A 20,578-nucleotide genomic window follows, 5' to 3' on the forward strand; every position below is an offset into this window, starting at 1 on the left:
AAACGATGCTTTCGTGATGAAGTTAATCATACGCCATAAAACCGTTCGTCTCTTGTAACCTGTTTCGAAGCGCATGGATTGCGTGCCTTTGTGCTGCTACAATGTGAAGACCTTATAAGTGTCGAGATCTACCGGAGCCATGTGTTGGGCAGGCACGTGCGTTTATTTTGTATATAGCTGGACAGACCCCGTGATTTTCTCTTCTTGACTTCATTGTGAACGGCAAACATGCAGTTACGCGACGCGAAAAGACAGCAATAAACACTCACGCATGACAAGGCCAGAGCAAAGTCACTCGTGGCGTCGGTCAGGGATGAGAGCAGCAGGGCGTTCGCCCGACGACCCGAGCCCAGGGTGAGGCAACCCTTAGCGAATCCAAGGGCAGCGGGCAGCAGGAACAGCGCCTGTGGTGTAGGATCAGTCGGAGGATTAAAATTTTTTTTTCCTCATTCTTGATCACAAAAAAGTATAGTGCTGCTGCGTCAGTCAGACAAACGGAACAAAATAGTGACCAGAATGGCAGGTTCTCTTGGAGACGCAGAATGGGGGGTTCTGAAGGAATGGGATATGCTGAACGCCCGAACCACCAGGAGCAAATTTCCGGCACAGTTCTAGCGTAGGTGTCCGGCCGCCAGCCTCACGTTGTCTTCAATTTCTAGAGGATTCATCGATTCCAACAATAATTACTAGAAGGAAAGCTCTCAGAGTGCTCACGGGAGCTGCAAGTGTGCTTGTTCAGACAGCATGGGAATTATGGTTAGTACATTGATTCACCTAAACTTCTGCTGCAAGTAGCTGCAAGTAACTGACGAAGAAAGACACAACCAAATAGCACAGACAACAGCCTCCGGGATGAGGCAACGTGCAGGTAACGGTGCGCGTGATCACGGAGGCCATGCACATACCAAGTCCAAACATTTTGCCGAACTCTAAACGTGCTGAGAAACTTTTGTTGTTGTGCAAAAGTTAAGCAAAAGCCGCGTGCTGGATTTGCGATGATTAAGATGGCATCTGGCTACGCGTCGCCATGGTCGAAATTTGCGAAAGCAGTGTGTCTCATGGTTCGGAAAATTTTCTTGTGAGTTCACGTGAACATGCTTCGGAAATGTGTTCTTTATGGTACGTTATTAATATTTAAGAGCTTCAAAATTCTTTCGTGCTCGCGTAGTCACCAACGCGTAAGCATTTAGAGACAGTAGACACGTGTGCTAACCCCGGCGCAATTGAAGAAACACCGTGAAGAACATCATACCACTTTGAAAGCAATTCCATTAAATTTGAGCCCTTTGGACATACACATGCGCACTCTATTTTTATCTCCTTTTTGCAGCAGGTATCTTTAAAACAATTTGGGCTTGAATTCACAAAAAACGTTTTGACGCTAGAACTATTGGTTAGAACACATGACAGTCAATTTTGTTGCGTTACATATTAGCGAATGCGGTAAGTCAATGTCAAGCAGTACTTACAAACAAAACATTTGCGAATTAGGCCCTTGAATCCTTTTGTACACTCCGCATAACGCATACAGGTGACCAACTAATTTAATAATGCCTTTTTGAGTGGCAAGTCAGTTTACGATGCATTTGAATCCTGAGCACGAGAAAGATTATTGCAGCTCTTTGTCCTTGCCACCTAGAAGTTCGCGTGGCATTCAGCAAATGAATGTCGCATCAGCAGAGTGCGTAAGTGGCATCGTTAAAGTAAGGTGTTTTACCTTAGAGAGGGCAGGCACGCGACAGGAGGAGTGGCCGAGCTGAAAAAGCGACTGCAACACTAAAACTTAGTTGCGGTATTCGTTGGGAACTTTTGTTTGACGAAATATGTACGGCTGAACATAAAACTAATCGCTTTCTTGCTGTTTGGAGCAATGTAAACATCGTATACCATGTACCATTCATGCTCTCGTTCTTTTATCCGTTAAGCGTTTCTTTCGTTCTTGCATAAAACATTATATGAGTGCAAAAACAAGAAAAAAGACAGCCAGCGTGTCACGGCACTTACCAAGTGGGCAACATCCAGCAGCGTCCAGTAAGGACCTCGCTGTAAGCGGGGGTAATTGTTCTGCGCTGTCTGCTGCGGACCGAAGAGCAACAGCGCACCGAATGTGGTACACTTGAGCAGTTGCGATGCAAGACCAGCCGCGTGCTGGGTGAGGGCTGCCTGGAAGAATAAAGAAATATGCAGCTGTTATCTAATATGGGAATCAACGTTATGCAAGACATTTTCCAAGTAGCCGGCTATTAGCATCGTTTGAGCATTTCCAAAGTGTTACCACATGGCTGTTTGTGCAAGGCGAACCATTGTTTTTATGACGCGAGCCTCTACTTGACGGCAACGAGAAGGCGACGGCACGGTGAGAAAATTATTGTCCTCCGGCAAAGAGACATTACAACCTGTTCCGTTATAACGTAAGCCGATAGTAAAGGTACTAAACTGCGTAAACGGGGCTGATCCCGATGGTGGTACAATGTGACATAGCGTCTCATCGTTAGTTGTCAATAGGGGATCCTATGGAGGGCATTGACACGCTCTCGCATTTATAAGGAAATTATTGCTTTTGAGCCCCCATATCGAGTCTGTTCATCTACGTATCTAAACATGGTCATTGACGAGTGTGATAGTGCGTATGTCACTAGTTTCAGACTGATAAGCTTGCCCATGACTTTAGTTTCACTTGTTTCGCATACTTTCATAATCGTGCGCTTACTAAACAGCAATATTATCAGCTTTATATCTCGGACCCACCGCTGTGGCTCCGTGTCTACGGCATTCTGCTGCCGAACAAAAGGTCGCAGGCTTGTATCCCCAGCCAAGGCGGACAGGTTCCGATGCGAACGAAATGTCAGAACTTTCGTGTACGGAGATTTACGTGCACGTTTAAGATCCGTATATCCGTCAATGTCTATCCACAGCACTGTCTACGACGTCCCTTAAATCCGGTGTGTTGCTCTGGGATGTTAAACACGATATTTGTAATACGATATCATTACAGCTTCATTTAATTTGGAGCTGTTTCGTTCCTCTGACAAAAAAAAAATGCAGGCCGATCTTGAAATTAGTGCAGTTTAACACAGCGTATCCCAGTGCTAGCTGTCACGACGGAAGAATGCGTGAAACTAACACGTGACGCACGCGCCAGACGTTTCAAAGAACAATCTTGGCACGACAGGAGCATGCGTGCGATCGTTCACTAATGGTTAGAGCACTAGTCTGCTGTGCTAGAAGACAGAGGTTCGACTCCACCATCAGTCAGGCGTTTCTTTATAGCATTAGATGCGGACGTCACCTCCTTTGGTTGTGCCTAAAAGGGAAGTCGAGGTGTTTTGAGCGAGCGCGTCATAGTGGGCACGGAATCACAATTTTGCAAGAGATACGACGTACAGGAACGTCACTTTGATAAATGGGAGTGTCCCAGGACTCGCGAGCGCCCAGCTGTCATCCTGGAGTTAGCGGTGCGGAGTTCTGGCCTAGCGTTTTAACTTATGTGTAACAGCAAAAAACGTTATCTGCAACGCTAATTGCGCTTTACTACGTTCTGGGCCAAACTATTCTACAACTACGCTTCAACGTCTCATTTCGTCAAGTGCACCTGTATGCTTGACGTCACAGGCAGTAAACGGTGAGGCTTGCCGATTCCATGCCCAACGCTCAATTTATGCTCAGTCATTCAAATTACTTTTCAAGAAAGGTTTACAACGTTTAGGCTAAGTTTCATTAGGTGAAAGTCTCCTATAACCATTGCCACGCATACGTCTAATATTTCATTGCTCTATCGCCTTACCTCCTACAATACCCACTGCACCATGCGATACGAACCTCGAAGGGCGTTTTTCCCCATAATTTACTTATCACACCATCCTTTCACAGAGTGTTGAGACTAAACGCGTATTAGGCCTGATGGACCTGGGAAGTGCAACAATACGACAGGCACAAAATGCCAAAAACATATTGCTTGAAAGGAAGCTCTAGCTCGTGGTCTCCTGTCTGAATCCATGGGAAAGGAGAAATGGGTTTTCTCGGCAACAACTGCACCAAATTTGATTACGTTTGTTGCATTACAAGAAAAAGGTAATATATATTGACTGTTGGAAGCAGATTTTTTATTTGCGCCATGAATGTTTTTTGAATTGTTTAATATCGCAAGTTTTCAGAAAACGAAACTATCAGTTTACATCTCTGCAACTTAGTAACGAAAAACGATATCGTAAGTATGTCAAATACAACTAATAGCATATCTAAAGCTGACAAATGTTATGTATTATGCATGGCTCTGCAATACACCACTAATATGTAAGTAGGGCTTTTATAAAATCATTGCAAACATTGTAAGAAGTTCACGTAAGATATAAATTGATATATAAAATTTGTCCGTTTACGCTGTACGAAGTTACTGATTCGTAAACTTCCGTGCTTCTATTGCTTTTTTTTTCAAACTTACCCAACTTTGGCAACTTTTGTAGAAAGACTAAGGTCATAAATCCCAATTCTGCTTTCAAAAGTTAATAGAATTTAGCTTTTTCTCTAAGATGCACCAAATTTCATTAAAATCGTCGTAGGGGTTACCTCAGAAAAACATTTATGTGTTTTACATATACTTGAATAGGCTGGGGAAAGTACGGGGAAAGAAATTGCGCCTTGAATTCCTCCGACAACAAATTAGCAAGACAATAACTCTGAACCCTTAATCCTGTATAGTGCTCCTTGTAAGCTTACACACTCGACGCCCCCCTCAGTATAACCGAAATTCTACGAAAACAGACATATTCTAATATTTTTACCACCCACCGTTCATGATTGCAATTGTTTAAACTTCCCATTATACCCTCATGTCACAGATGTGGTTGACCTTACAACACGGTGATAATTATTTTGTTAACCCTTTAACTGGAAAGCCAATATTATTGTTGACCTAACAAAAACTCTGCGAAAAGAAGACAAATTCAAATATTAGCCTTGCTTTTTTTTCAATTTACCTTTAGCTATTTACCTGCTCAACGGTGGTATTTACACAAATATCATCATTAAGCACCAGTAGAAGTTTTCGGGACAAAACTTGCAGGCTTCGCAATTCTCATCTTGGTGACACTCTCGCCCCTGCGAAAATTGTTTTGTTTAAGCAAGCTCTTTTCTTTCCTATTTCTTTTTTTTTTGCATTCAATTGCGTCTCAAGAACACACATTGACCTCGTCAAGGCGCTTTTGCTGTTAAATATCCAGCAGATAGTGCATGATGACACACGGCAAAATTGTGGATCTGCAGGTCAAGGATTAAGGCACGTTTGTCGTGTTGTGCACCAGACGTGCTGGCCTTTTATGGCATTTATAAATTGCAGACAAAAACTATTCGTGAATATCGCATTCATATGAAATACTGAGCATCAATGTCACATTTCAAATAATGTTTTGAGCAAATAAAGAATATTCTGGGCAGCTGACATACACATCGCCATAATCACTGCGCTTTGCGTCTCTGTAGCAACTCCGATTACGTTGCCTCTACCTTAATGGCCGATAAAATACTATCTGTATGTCAGGAGGTCATCACGGCACTGTTCAAATTTCATTGTTCCCAGCCACTCGGAGTTTTGTTTAGGTGGCGATAACGCAGCTGACAAAATGTACATTCGAAAACGTCGACAACTTCAGCAGGCAGCGAAAACGTGCTCGGGCTGACGTTTTCGGAATAACTACTCCACTGAGTGATAAACCTCCTTGTTCGCTCTTTCAATAACACCGAAGAGCTGCGGTTCCGTATTAGATGTCTGTTACTGACACAAAAGACACTTAATACAACGAAGAGAAAAAAAAACACCTCAATGACAAAAACGTGGGCCTGGAACAACGCCGAAATTGTGAAAATGCTTGCGCCAAAAAGGCTGTTTTAGGATGCCTAGTTGCGGAAAGAAAGTAATTCTACCGTTCCCCTCCAGCCTTTATTTCAAACTGTAGGGGTGCGTGCATATTCGAAACTTTCGAATTGCGAATCGAATCTTGTCCTCTTCGATTCGGTCCTCCGAATCCAATAACCACCATTCACAAATACAAACATCTTTAACAGCGGACCTGTTTAAGCCGAACGTTAGTCCGTGGGTCGTGTACAGAAAATGTGGGCCGATCCTGGCGGTTGTGCAGAAAGGGTCCAAGCACAATGGCACATACCCCTGTGAACTAGCGAAGCTGATCCTGGCTAAGACTAACTAAGCGTGGTTGGAGCTACTTAAGCTTAGTCACTCATCGATAGCCAATCGATAGACAATCAATAGCTATTCCGTAATTGATCAATAATCAATAAATTCCGGGAAATGCTGGGGATGACTGGGTAGCGCTTAGCCTAGCCCAAATACGTGACCAATAGCTTGCGATAGCCAATCGATAGCCAATGAATAGATAATTCATAATTTATGAATAATCAATAAATTTCGCAAAATGCTGGGGATGACTTGGTAGTGCTTAGCTTAGCCCAAATACGAGGCCAATACCGTGCGATAGCCAATGAATAGTTAATCGATAATCGATCAATAATTAATACATTCCGAAAAATGGTGGGGATGACTTGGTAGTGCTTAGCCTAGCCCAAAAGCCAGGTCTAGCTAGGTGCCCATCAGTTCCTGCAGTCTCTTAGGAATTGCGCCTCCAGCGCAAGCTACGATAATTTTTTTCGAGTACATTACGTTGTCAACTTTACACGATCCAGCGTGAAATGGAAGCAACAATGCGATAACGTTCATCCCATACACAATGGACATAACATAATAGAACAGCTTGGCTTTTCCGGCTACACACGATCACTCGCAATAAAATGTTGTTTAGGCACGGCATTAAGCAGTTGGTATTCTTTGGTACTATACATATAAATGCCGCGGGTGTCCCCTCATCGGAATAAATTTCTGCGAAGCATATTTTATACAATAGTGGCACTATCTGCACTAACCATTCGAACAAAAGAAAACATGCTTTTATTTCTCACTCTGAAATCGCCGCAGACGACATGTAATTGGCCCACAACGTTACCTTTATAAATTTGATATGGTAATGCATGACGGCGTATGCTGCTATGAGCCTTGAGTTTGCGAACAATCTGCTTAGTTGTTGCTAATGCGCCATTTGGCATTTATTAAAGCCTGCCTTATAATGACAGAAGCGGCCATCGTTGTGAATAGCAGTACCTTCCGAGGCAGCTACTACAGGCAGGTGAAAGGAACTCCCATGGGGGCCTCGATTTCCGTTACCATGGCCAACTAATGAATGACATTAAAATGCTACACATTGTTTTTAGTTTTGATTTGTCACAGGTTGTATTTGAACCCACCAGAATTCAGAACGCCATTTCAATCTTATATCTATACCTATTGTGAGTGGTAATGTGAAAAATCAGGTCTTGTGTTACGTCACACATGGTATAACTAGCTGTGGTGTTAACCTTAACTAACGTTTCTTATGATCAGCGCATTGGAAATCGCCAGTTCCCAAGCTTTCATCGCGCCGATGATGAATCATTGATTGACTTGCTGTATTGTTATTATAATGAAAGCACTTGTAGTATAAATGATCTATGGCTAACTTTCAAAAACATTATTCATGAATGTCTAGTAGGCTTTTTGCCAATAATAACTTTAAAAATCTACAGGTACCAATGATTAATTTACTCGGCAAGCACTACAGCTACAACGCAAACTTAGAAGACTGAAAAAGAAAAAAAAAAGTAATCATACGAGTTGCCCTTTGCTACAAGAAGCCACTTGTAAAATATCAACGCAATTGAAAAAACAAACTGAGAATGATAAGGCAATATACTACAGTATATGACTTCCTTCTTTCATTAAGACTTCCCCCGAAAAATTATGGAGGTCTATAAGCCGAGTTCATGCCCTAACACTTCGTTTTCGTTTAACGGCCACTTTCCTGGTGGTGACTGCTGTTTGTACAGCTTAATTTCAATGAACATTTCAAATCTGGTTTTATGACAGATAATAATTATCTTCCAATGTTCAATATGTCTTTCACCACGTATATGCCGGATGTGAAAATTTCTGAGCACGGCATTTTGAACCTTTTGCTAAAATTCGATGTTAAAAAATCTTCCTGCCCGGATGATATCCCAAATACCTTTTTAGAAAAGGTATGCAGAATTGTGTGCGAAGTACTTGTTTGTGCTGTTTAATAAGTCTCTGAATGATGGCGTATTGTCTGACGACTGGAGGATAGCCAGAATGAAACGATTGCACAAATCCGGTGACAAATCACATATTAAAAATTATCGACTCATTTCATTAACATCTACTTGTAAAAGTTTCGAGCACTTAATTTATGAACATACAGTTGATTTTCTTGAACAACACAAAGTGCTTACAAACGCTCAACAGGGCTTTAGACGAGGTTACTCAACTAGCACACAACTAATTGGAATTACGCACGATTTCGCAGCCGCAATAAATAGAGGAAAACAAACAGACGTTATATACATGGATATTAGTAAGGCATTTGACAAAGTGTCTGAGAATAAACTACTGCATAAATTAGGTTTTATCATAACAAATCACAAACTGCTTGCTTGGATTAGAGCTTACCTTTCGAACCGCTATCAGTATGTTTCCCTAAACGGCTCTTCCTCAAATCGCGTTGGCGTCGATTCTGGTGTTCCCCAGGGGTTCGTGCATGGACCTCTATTCTTTCCAAATTTTTATATATGACATCATTACTGATATTAATGTTAATATTAAACTATATGCGGACGACTGCGTGATTTACGAAACAGTTAATTCAATTGAAGATCAAGTCAGGCTAAACGAGAAGCTCCAAAAAATCGTAGCATGGTGTGAGAAGTGGCAGATGACTATTTTAAAAAAAAAACGTCTTTATGCAGATAACTCATAAGAAGAAGCCACTCCTTTTTCATTTCGGCATTACTCTCTTACAGAATAGCTAGAATGTCTATGGCGTAGATGAAAATGCTACTGAGATTGCTGAAACAAAGGAAACAAAATTGAGAACATAAACTCAGTGTAACTGTAACCGAGATTGATACAGTGCACAGACCAGGTCTAAAGTTGAAAAACAATACGCGTCGTCCAATAAAACGAGTTTAATTACCGGGAAAAGATAATGACGCTAAAGTACTTATAAAATGAAACAGCGACCTTTAAGTGTCCGAAAACTTCTAGGAAAAAATACGGAGATCTCAGAGGCCACAATGAATAAGTGCTAACGCAGAAAAAGAAAGCGGCGCCAAGGCAGAGCTGCTGTACGATAAATTCAGCTTTGGTGGTGTCCTGTACGGTTCGGACGCAGAGAAAGAATCTAGCTAGCACCTCGACAACGAAAATATGAAATGGCACAGGAAAAACAACCATCATGAATTCACAATCCTCAACGTCAACTGTCGCTAGCGTCGCGAATAAGTAAACACAGCTATAGAGGCTATTTTAATCACACATGACCCTGGGAAAACTGTTCTCACAGAAACCGGGTTAACAGGTGCAGCTTATGATAGCGAGTTCATTCCGCCTGGCCTTAAAAGACCGTCGCACAAAAGGAGGTGGTGTGTGTGTTCTATTTAAAAAGTCACTGGTGCGCTTAGAATGACGAGCGTTCCAAATGTTGAATGCATCTTTCGCGCGGTTTACTGTGGCAATTTTAAATACGTGTTGGAAACTTTGTACAGACTTCCTTCATTTTCAGTCACGGTTGTAGGGAATCTAAAGAACCACATATAAAGCCACATGTTCTCACATATAAAGCCACATGTTCACATAATTTTGACGAGCGACTTCAATCTACCCAATATTGACTGGTCGACAATGTATCATGATCAAGGTGATATTCCAGCTCCTGAAATGTGACATATTGCCTTTGAGTTTGACTTATATAAATCAGTTGATAGCTATAGAAGAGTCCAAAAGAATTCAAAATGAGTTATTGGCCATTTTTGTTAAGTGGCAACATGAGCGAGAATAGAAATTGTGAAGTCGTACCTCGAAGCTCTAGTCACCATGCTGTTTTCCTAACGGCATCGGATGTTTTCTTTTTTTTTTTCTAAATCTTGAATTTCTACATTGCCACTTTTCCTGGGCAGAGGATATATCACTATTAGACGAACATTCTTTCCGTTATGACGATTTTGCTAGCAGCTTCCATCACGTGCATCTTCCCTGGGAGTGGTTTAAGGACATTGTAAATGACTGCAACACACGTTTTATTCCAATTAATATAAAGGAAGAAAAAGCAGCAGATCCTCCCAGTTGTAGTCTGCATGCAGCGAAACTTTTGGGTGAGCTTCCTTAAAATAAAGGTTTTATTCATTCTTTCTTTCTTACCCCCGCACGGCCCGCCGCCGCTGCTGCTGCCGCGATGGATGGAATGGAAAGGATGGAATAGAATGAATGGAATATATTGGGATGGAATGGAATGGGATAGATGGGATGGATGGAATCGGATGGAATGGGATGGGATGGAAGGGATGGATTGATAGATGAATCAATTGATTAATTATGATTGATTGATGATTGATTGATTGATTGATTGATGGGAGGGATGCTAGGAGCGTCCCCTTTGGAACAGGGCAGTGGGTTGCGTCACCAAGCTCTTGTTTATTATTTGCCTAATGTCCTACCTATCTTTAAACAAAGAACACAAAACAGCACGAATAATTCTTCTCACCAAACTTTCTGAACCCCTACTGGGAACTTTGTTTTTGTACACCTCCGTTGTTAGTCGTTTCCCTACTTTTCTTCCATCAATCTTCCAATCCCCTCTTACTGATACCTATTTCGGACATGTTTACTGTCCCCCTGCTCTCGCTGAGCCCAAGGACCTAAGGAGGCCAGAGGTGCCTAAATCGACCGCTGAGCAGATATCTTCACATTCGAATAAAACATGTTCCATCGTTTATCTAACTTTACCGCAGCAAGCACATGACTCTCTTCATTGTTGTATCTCGCTTTACAAGTGCAGTGTTATAAGGCATCCTGATCTCGCTTCGAAAAAGTAAAGAGTTTTCCCTTTGAGCTATCATAAATTGTTTCTTTCCTCATTTCGTTTTTTCCTCTTAAGTAGTTACTTATAGCAGGTTTCTTTTCCATTGCCGCCACCCATGAGATTACCTCAGCCTCTTTTACTTGCCGCTTGACGTTCTTTGCTGCCATGTTGCTCGCCATGCTGGTCGCATACTTGATGGTAATCTTCCTAGTTCTTTTCCTCCACTGTGAATCAATGTTTTTCTTGTACAAATATCTGAACACTCAGTAGTTCGCTGTGAGCTTCCCTCACTTCAAAACTTGTCCAGCCCATATCATCCTGCACAGCTTCATTTGTAGTCGTCCCGTGAGCGCCCAATGCGAGACATCCCACTGACCTTTGGTTGCCATCGAGTCCTGATTGTACCACTGACTTCAAGCAAGCAACCGCATTTCCAAATGTAAGTCCTGGAACCAATGTCTCAATGTCCAAATGTAAGTCGGACGGACTGACGGACGCATGGATGGTTTTGCACACTCAACAATACATTCAAGTACTCATTTTATTTTACGTAGTATAGCCGATTAGAAGGAGCTTAGCAATAACACGGTGACACCACAGTCATATTTTACTTTTTTTTTATACTTAAAACCCTGAATAAATGTATCCTCATAAATGGCCTTCTTTATGAATATTTAGTGTACCAGTTGTCTGTTCTAAATAATTTTGTATTTCTAAAAACTATATGTTCTCCTCAAGCCTGTTTTTGTTTTGTTTAGCTCTATAAATGTACTGTAGTTCTTGTATAATGTAGCTGTGTCCTGTAGTTGTGGAGTTATATGTACTGTAACTATTGTCTTATTCATTTCTGTGATCAGCGTATGTTCGTTTTCTCACTGAGTGTGTGAACAATTTGCTGAGCGTGCATGAGTCACAACATTTGAGAGTTATGTCAATGCTACATGTATATTTCGATCTTTCTTTCTTTCATTTTTTGTTTCTTTGATAGCACGAGTCCAATTTGGTACAGCATGCATAGAGTCTATATCCTTGCCATTGTAGCATGATCTTTTCGTACCACCCTGCTAAAATCTCGTTTGGTGATTGCACCTATTTCTAATTTATTTAATTAATTAATCACGAATTATTAAGGAACATAGCGCTGCTGGCTTTCATAAGCAAGCACAAAACACGAGTCCCTGAACAATACATTTACCTTGAACTGCCAGATCAACAACAATGTTCACCTGCTCTATAACGCTTCGTTCTTGCAGAAACATCTTCATATTTTATTTAGTATGTACTCATGCATGGTTAATAAGAAACAAAACAAAAGAAAAATTCTACGCTAAGTTTTTCAGTTGTACCAGAATAGAAAGGCGGTTTGAAAACTCTCCGTATCCAGCAGAGCACAAACTGGCAACGACAACAGACAGAAAACGGGACAAGCGACGCCACAGGCTACACAATCATTGAAAAGGAAATGTGCGTGCCGCATGCGTTATGCTCGTCACACACTCAAGAACCCTCAACAAATGCGATCTCGTGGAAAGATAGAGAAACCGGAGGTTGACTATAACCTACATTGCTTCATTCCTCATAGTATCATACACCTCTGTAATTTCATGTCTACGCTGATCGTGGTGTTTCATAACAGCCAAGGTATCAGCCAAAGAAGGCATGCAGCCACATTCTCGACAATGGCTGACAAGATACGAAGACGCAGCTCCTTTTTAAGAACTTGCACGCGCGCGTAACCAGGTATTGACACATCTTCCGGTCTCTCTAATGTACACGCTATAGACTGCATGTCCAAGGTATACAGTAAGCCACTGCAGATGAACAATCAGTGTACTTGTTAACATGTTATACAAAACAGCCATTGGCACTTTTCCTGTGGTCAATCTTTTATCTAATGTCTATTGCAGTGCAAGCATCTGCAAGTTTTTTTTTACCCACGAAAATAACAAAGAAAAACGTGTCAATGCCGTAATGCCCCGCAACATTTTTTAACCTACGCGAAAAAAATGGCTGACACTTAACTCTTGTAAAACTAGTTATCACGAGCGAAAGGTCTGTATCGCTTGGTTTTGCAAAGACTATGCAGGCAGTGTTTCATTAATGCATGCTTCCGCGCTTGGTAAGCTTCTCTACAACGTGCTAATCTGGCCTCCCTTTCCTCCGGTGTTTCAGCAGCCAACTTTGCCTTTGCTTGAGATTTCGCAGCCTGCCGTCTAGCTATATCTGCTGGATGATTGGATTCAGCCTGCCGCTTGCTCTGAAGTGCACGCACAGACGGCCCAGCCGGCGCGGCATCCATGGCGAGACTGAGCGACTATTAAGTGGTCCATTTGGAAAAGGAAAGGTTGGCGCTATCTTCTGCACCCCTTGAGGGAGCACGGCTGAGCGCTAACTGAGCGACCAAGCGCAGGTAAGCAGCCGTTAAACCCTCGCCTAGTCACGTGGTACCACAGCGGCGAGACTCCGAGCGAGCGCAGCTGCGACGCCTCTCCGCGGCTGATCACGTGGCGTGACGTCACACCTGCCACATTTGCGCTCCGGTGGCTCAAGGTCACTGCGACGCGATGAATGACCTTGCGAGACATGGAGTGGGAGAGCTATCGCTCTAATAGTGTTTATGTAAGGTATTAGGCACACTTTTATAGGTGAATTTGGTGGCGCCTCAGGCTGGCTGGCATGGGAAGCTGTTGTTTTAGGCTTCTTGACGAAACGCTCAGAGGCAGTGCACAGAGGTGAAGCGGTAAAACCGGCTGCTTCAAGCAATCAAACTGTTGGCAAAATTCATCTCCTGGCACGAAAACAAGATTTCGAAAGCCCCAACTCCAAACATTATGATGCGATCCCATTTTTTACAAGTTTCGAATGGACAGGTTTAAAACTTAACAGGGGCTTTGCCTCTCTTGGAGCATACATCCATCCAACAAACATGTGCAGGTTGAAACCGCCAAGTTTAATCGAGAAACTAAAGCGCCTCCTGGTTAGGAATCCTGTGTGTGAAATTTACTCCATGGCCCTTTTTCTCTGAAGCGCCTGAAGAATATTGACCATGCACTGGATATGGTTATCACGGTCCACAAGAGCTACGCAATCATCGACACAGCCCAAATATCGTGTCGGCAAACCATCTACATCAGAATTTAGGGCACGGTCTACCTTACTCAGAAAACACCACTTAAGAAAGGAGCAGTCGTAGAACCTATAGAGACACCAGAGGATAGAAGAAATAGGTCGCCTGGCCAAGACACCTAGGTAGAATCGAGGTAAAAAGAAAAAATAGTTTGAGCAAACACTCCATGGGAAAGCCACACTTGTTAATAAAGCCAGTCGAATCATTTAGGTCAGTAATATTTCCTTGCGCACATAGTAACTAGAACTTATACTGCAATCAATAGAAAACGTCCTGCATATCAACACTAAAACTAGTACATTTTCGTGGATTACAGCTAGTTAAGAAGCTGACGACCTCCTCAGAGTTACTGACCAAAAAAAGGTCTACAACAGTTAGCGCACCTAAATGAACCTGCAAGTAACCTGAAGGAGCATGCTCTCACTAGCCTTGCACTGACACAGTTGCCCGAAAGGGTATTTCAGGTTTTGAGTCTTCCCTGTGAAAGAAACCTGCAAATCGTGGTTCTTGGATTTCTTCACCAAGAGATGTAGGCGTTCAAGCTTAAGGACCAAAAATATGCAAGCGGCTTTTTCTTGGCCCGTTAACCACTCGTAAGAACTTTAAGACAGCTAAGTGCAAGGCGGCATCTGTGGCACTCTAGTGGCAACGTGGCCCTCTAGTGTTTCCTCCTGTGGATTATTTCTGGAGAAGCTGCTGCATCTTAGTATAGACAGAAGCTGCATTAAGCAGGTTGCCCTCCGCGTCATGTGGCGTCATGCACATGTGGCGGAGGAAGCGGCGATCGCTCTGGCTTTTCACAGCGCAAAAGTTCCCCCTATCATCTTCTCGGACTCACGCACAGCAGTTAGATCCTTCTCGGCCGCACTAGTGTCTGAACAGGCGAACAATATTGTGAACAAAGCACTTCAAAGAACTCGGGAGAGCAGCGAAGGAGGATACCACATCTCGTGGTTCCCAGCCCATATAGATGCCTCAGTTAACCCGCTCGGATGTAATCCTAACGAGCAGGCCCACCGGATAACGCGCGATTTCACGCACCGCGCTGTCGGGGGTAGCCAGGCTCGGAACGAGGTCAACATCCACAAAGATCCATTATGTACCTTCCACGGAATTGTTTCCCATTATCGTCTCGGCAGGAGGACGCTCCAACCCCCCCCCCCCACCCCCCCCCCCCCCACCCCAAATTGAACAAACCTCAGGCTAGCACACTCAGACTTCTGCAAACCCGTTCGTATCCCACTCCCCGGTCCCTTAACAGGATAGACCCTGATCATTCACAGTCGTGCTCCAAATGTGGTCATGACTCATGCTCTTTTGATCACATGCTCTGGTTGTGCCCAGCCCTTAACACCTCTCCACTCATCACGAAAGAGCAATGGGAGGAATCCCTCAAGAGCAGCAATCTTCAATTTCAACTCCAGGCTGTCCAGAGGGCCCACGACATCGCGACGGGACTTGGTCTCCCGGTCCCATCGTGGGCGGAGCCACCGACTTAATCTGGGGGAGCCTTCGGCTCGCCTAGATCTCAGTTCCTCAGGACTCAAATAAAGTTCTTGTCATGTCATGTCAAGCTGTTGCATCTCTACCTGCAATTTTGCCTCATTCTTTTCTGGATATGGCTAATTATTATTAGTTTTTAACTTATTAATAATTGGGCGTAAGAATAAGCTTTAGCCTGGCGACAACTTCAATTTCCCTAAATTCAATTTCAAGTAGAATGCACAAATGCTCGGGTTAGACAACCGCTGAACCGATTTCAGGGAAATTTGTCGCCTATAAGAGAGAAAGATGGATTATACCGACTACATTAAACATACGTTTGATGTATGGCTCTAAAGCAAAAAGTAATAAATACCGAAATTTGGAAAGCTTAAAAAAATGTCGCAATTTCACCCGAAAGGCGAAGCATCAATTGCGATAGCAAATTAGTAGAGAGCTATACGGAGTAAGAATACTACTTTTATCAGATGTATAAACTTGGACAAGCAGCAGCACCAGCAACACGCAGAACAGTTGTCGACACCATTGGTGTTTTGTCCGCGTTCGCACCGAACGCGCGCGGCGTTGGTGACTGTTGCCGGTGCCTCTGGGGGCGGCTCAGAGGTTTTCGACGAGATCAGAACGGGACACTCGTCGAGCAGCGTCGGAAGTCTTTACCACCTTCTCTGCTCGCAACGTTTTTATATAAATACGCATTTGGTGCCGCAGATAAACGTCGCCTCCCCTCCCTCCCGTCCCCCCACGACCTTTCGTGCGACGGAAGTAGTCGCGTTTGCTCTCCGCCGTGCGTTCGCTCTCCGTGAAAGCGTGCGTCCCTCGCGCGCTTTCACTCGCACATACAGCATACGGCGCGCGACGACGATTTCACTGCCGTTGGACTCCATACGTAACCTCACGGCGACGGCGACGCCAACGGCAGAAATCCGCTTTGAGTGTTCATATTGCTATCGCTATCCCAATAAAATAAGTTGATATCGCAATAAAACGAAAGCACAAGATTAGTAATTCTATAACTGCTCCAGCAATAGGTATCGCAGTTATGTAAACTGCATCGGCTAGAGATTCTGAAGCGGACAAATGCAATATATAACATTCGGAACATGTGAAATCCTTGCAATTCTTACGAGGCTTTTCTAAAAGTCCTACTCAAACATTTGTCGTATATTTCAGCGCGCTGGATAATATATCAACTTTGCCCACTCTTGATGCTTCTATGCGTGCAGCTTATAAAATTGTGATATCCTTTTCTATTGCTGGATTGTAGTTTTCCAACTCAATTTATCAGTTTTTATGCACTCTTCAGGAATTAACGTGAAAAAAAAGATGTCCCAAATTTAAAAAAATGCTCCATCTAGACGGTAGAATCTTTATTTACAGATATATGCAGCAAACCTAATCAAAATTTCTGCAGTCGTTACCGAGAAAAACAACTTCTCCGTTTCCATGTATTTATATAGGAGCCCCCATAGCTAAAGCTTCCTTTTAACATCTCAAATCAATGCATTGCCCATGAGAAACGTCCTAATGGGTGTGGTTAGAACTAATTTTGATAAACTCGGTTGCCGTAACGTGCCCCCAAGTCTACATGCGCGTACATGGCCGTTTGAATCCACCACGATTCGACTGCCAAACCGGCGACTTCAGACACAGCAGGAAAACGCCACTGGCCACTTCCGCTGGTCTTCCTATGCAACAAGCTGACTTTACGTAAAACAACATTTCAGATCCGTCCAGTGTAAAATAAGAAAAAAAAATAAGTGGCATGTTCGCCCGAAGCGATAGCAAGCTTGAGTGCTATATATGCTCGGACTTTGCGACCTCTACTTAGGGATTCAGCCACAGGGATGTTTGCTCCGCAGTCCGAACCACAGGTTGGACGGGCAACAATAACTACGACTCCTCGAATGGTGTTCAAACAATATGCAAGCGCGACATATTGGCGAGACGCAACACGCAAGACAACTGCTGGGTAGAAGGAACACTGTTGTGGCATCTAAGAAACGCCTTTTGCAGGCGGGCACATTCTGAAGAATGTTCCATTCGGCCTGCCGAGGCAAGTGTTTGTGGTCTAATAGGTAGAGTATCGGACTTCTCTGCTTAGAAGTCCTTTGTTCTAATGCAGCCATCGGTCAATTTTATTGACGTTTATTTACTTAAATATACAGTTGAACCTGGATATGCCGAATCGGAAGGGCATCACAAAAATGTTCGATACATAGGTAATTCGATATATAAAATGAAAATTTTATACGTAAATTACAGCTGTTCCATATACGTATATTACAGCTGTTTACAGCTGTTCTATATACACAATAATTCATTATATGGGGATTCGATATATCCGGGTTCAACTGTACCTTTATCCGCGCTCTGTACTTTTATACATCCGGAACTTCACGGCGACGGCTATGCTGAAAGCGAAAATTTGCCTGGACATCACTTTGACGGCATCAAAGTGATGTTTACGGTGTTTCACGATCACGTGCTTCCAAGATTCGCGATAATCTACAAGGGAGCTCTTCTTCACTCACCGAATCTTCATACCTTTCCATCGCCAAGCTTCAGGTGGGTTTGGGTTGCACGGCTGTCTGAAAACTAACACGTGAAGCGAGGCACGACAAAGCGCAGGTCTCATCTGCCGGCGATTGCCGGATGAAACAGGTGGTGGCTGAATTTTCTTTCTTTATTTATTTATTTTTCTGCTCACTCACTATGCAATCCCAATCTCCAGCAACAGCCACATACGCCCCGTCCCATGAGTAACTAGAGCAGTACACTTACACAATGATATTGGCGTTCTTTATGTTTCATCCCCCCGGAATAACGTATAAAAAGGAAGTGAAAGAAACGAGCAGATAGAAGATCAAATCTGTGGCACTGAGATCAAGCTTAGCCGAAAACAAAAACTATAACCGAGATTGGTTGCCGCCACGAGCTCGAAGCCTGACAGTTGCTGCAGAGGAACGGCTGACTTTGTAAACATATTTTTTATATATACATGGAGACCTCGCTGAAGTTGACTACCCGTCATTCATGACTGTCGCGTGTTCCTGTTCTTACTGGTTTGGGCTCGTCTCTGGGTGTCGGTGAGCAGTATTAAAAGCGACAACTACAGCACACCTGGAGCACTATAAGGCCCGTGATTCCTTCCTCTTTGTCTGCTGTCGCAGGCCAATTATGATGACATATTTTGGACCACGTAAAAGCATTTAGCTTCAGGCACGGACCGTGGCTTCAGGTAACGTATAGATAATGAGTAATTCCTGCGCAACACTACGTCTGAAATACGAATGCACGCGTCACGCATAAACTCTTTTGATAAAGACACTGAAAAACATTATGCCTCCATTAATACTCGTCGGAACGTTGAGAACGCCGAAACTCGGAACGTTCAGAATCAGCCCGGCCTCTCGGCATGATCCCCGAGATAAGGCGGCGCCCGCGGTATACCCTCTAGTGCGCCCAAACATCTCGGGCGCAACGTGTTGGGATTTAAGTCCCGTTCGCTAACCACAACGTGCGCGCATCTTGTGCGTAAGTGCTATATTAAGGTCCCTAATTAAAGGAACAACACAATGAATATCCCTGGAGTTTTGTTAAGATTGCGTCACTAGTATACAGTGTATCCCAGTTAACGTTATCCACGCTGTTCAAGGGAAAAAAAAAGGAAGATTTAAAACACACGGTACAAGACACAATATTAAAACTAGTGTTCGGTTGTCAGACGTCTCTCTGACGACCAAACAACGTTGGTCTTATAATTTGCACCGGGTTTTATTTGCCCTTTCCGTTTCTTTTTTTTTCTTTATTTGAACTGCTTGGCTAACGTTATCTGGGACGCTCTGTATACTACTCATTTATAGCCAATTTAGCCGAAGTAAAATTATGTTACAGTCGGCGGTTAAAAGATCGAAATTGACTTTGCTACGTCCGTCTGTTTGTTCCGCTAACGCCGTCGCCGTCAGGCCACCTTCTCACCCTCACCAGCACCCTACCTAAAAAAAATTTTTAACCAACAATGCCGCTGGATATCAAGCTCTTGACCCTCCGCCAATGTCGTGTTAGAAGCCGTCCACGGTATAACTGCTGCGATAACGCGCCGCTTTTGCACTCGACAATATATGCGTCGTTTCGTGCACCAAATGGATTGAGAGCAGTGACGTCTGCGCATATATTTCGTAGGCCAGAACAGGCGATATTACAAAAATTATGGCGTTTTAACGCGCCAAAACCACGCTCTAGTTGTGAGGCATGCCGTAGTGGGGAACTCCAGATTAATTTGGACCACCTGGGGTTCTTTAATAACGTGCACCTAAATCTAAGTACACGGGTGTTTTCGCATTTCGCGCCCATCGATATGCGGCTTCCGTGACCCGGATACGATCCCGCGACCTCGTGCTTAGCAGCCCAGCACCATAGCCACTAAGCAACCAAAGGCGGGGAGGAAATACTATAGAGGTCGCGATGACGATGTTGTGTGCATCGCAGAGAGCATGGAGGAAGGAAACGTACCACTGGAGAGCATTACTTAGATAATGAAATTTGGCAGAGACACTTAAGGCTGCTTACGTGTGGCAGTGCGAAAGCATTATAGTCCCTTTGGAATAGGCCACATTTTTAGTCAGCCAGATGGCTGCGACGTGAAGTGTGCAATGACTCACGCACTAGGCACATCTTTAGTCAGCCAGAACCGTGGAGATATACCGTGGCGTCGGAGACGCGGGCTCGTATCGCCCCCCCCCCCCCCCCCCCCCACCCCCCCGCCATCGGAGGCCCGGGTTCGGTTCCCACCCAGTCCGACATGTACCAAATTTTCTTTATTGTCATATGTACACTTTGTTTACAGTACCGTCCCCGAGTAAGTTGACATCAATCCGAGCATTTTTTTATGTGTTCTTACTCTTTGTGTTATCGGCCAGTTTTGGTACCATCGCTCGGTCACGACGCCGCCGCCACCGCTGCCACCGCCGGA

General features: G+C 43.7%; 1 protein-coding gene across 1 annotated transcript in view; it reads right to left on the bottom strand.

The window, feature by feature from the left end:
* Window positions 1-18,240, bottom strand: part of LOC119430893 (multidrug resistance-associated protein 1-like) — a 50,400-nt gene extending 32,160 nt beyond the window's left edge. Inside the window, exons 1-3 of the mRNA XM_037698358.2 lie at window positions 18,138-18,240; window positions 2,005-2,163; window positions 270-404 (exon numbers count right to left, since the gene is read on the bottom strand). Of these exons, the coding sequence (XP_037554286.2) occupies window positions 270-404; window positions 2,005-2,163; window positions 18,138-18,158 (315 nt within the window). The 5' untranslated portion in view covers window positions 18,159-18,240. The remainder of the gene's footprint in view (window positions 1-269; window positions 405-2,004; window positions 2,164-18,137) is intronic.
* Window positions 18,241-20,578: the final 2,338 nt, after the last annotated feature.

Source organism: Dermacentor silvarum, chromosome 10, assembly GCF_013339745.2.
Source record: "Dermacentor silvarum isolate Dsil-2018 chromosome 10, BIME_Dsil_1.4, whole genome shotgun sequence".
Classification (NCBI taxonomy): domain Eukaryota; kingdom Metazoa; phylum Arthropoda; class Arachnida; order Ixodida; family Ixodidae; genus Dermacentor; species Dermacentor silvarum.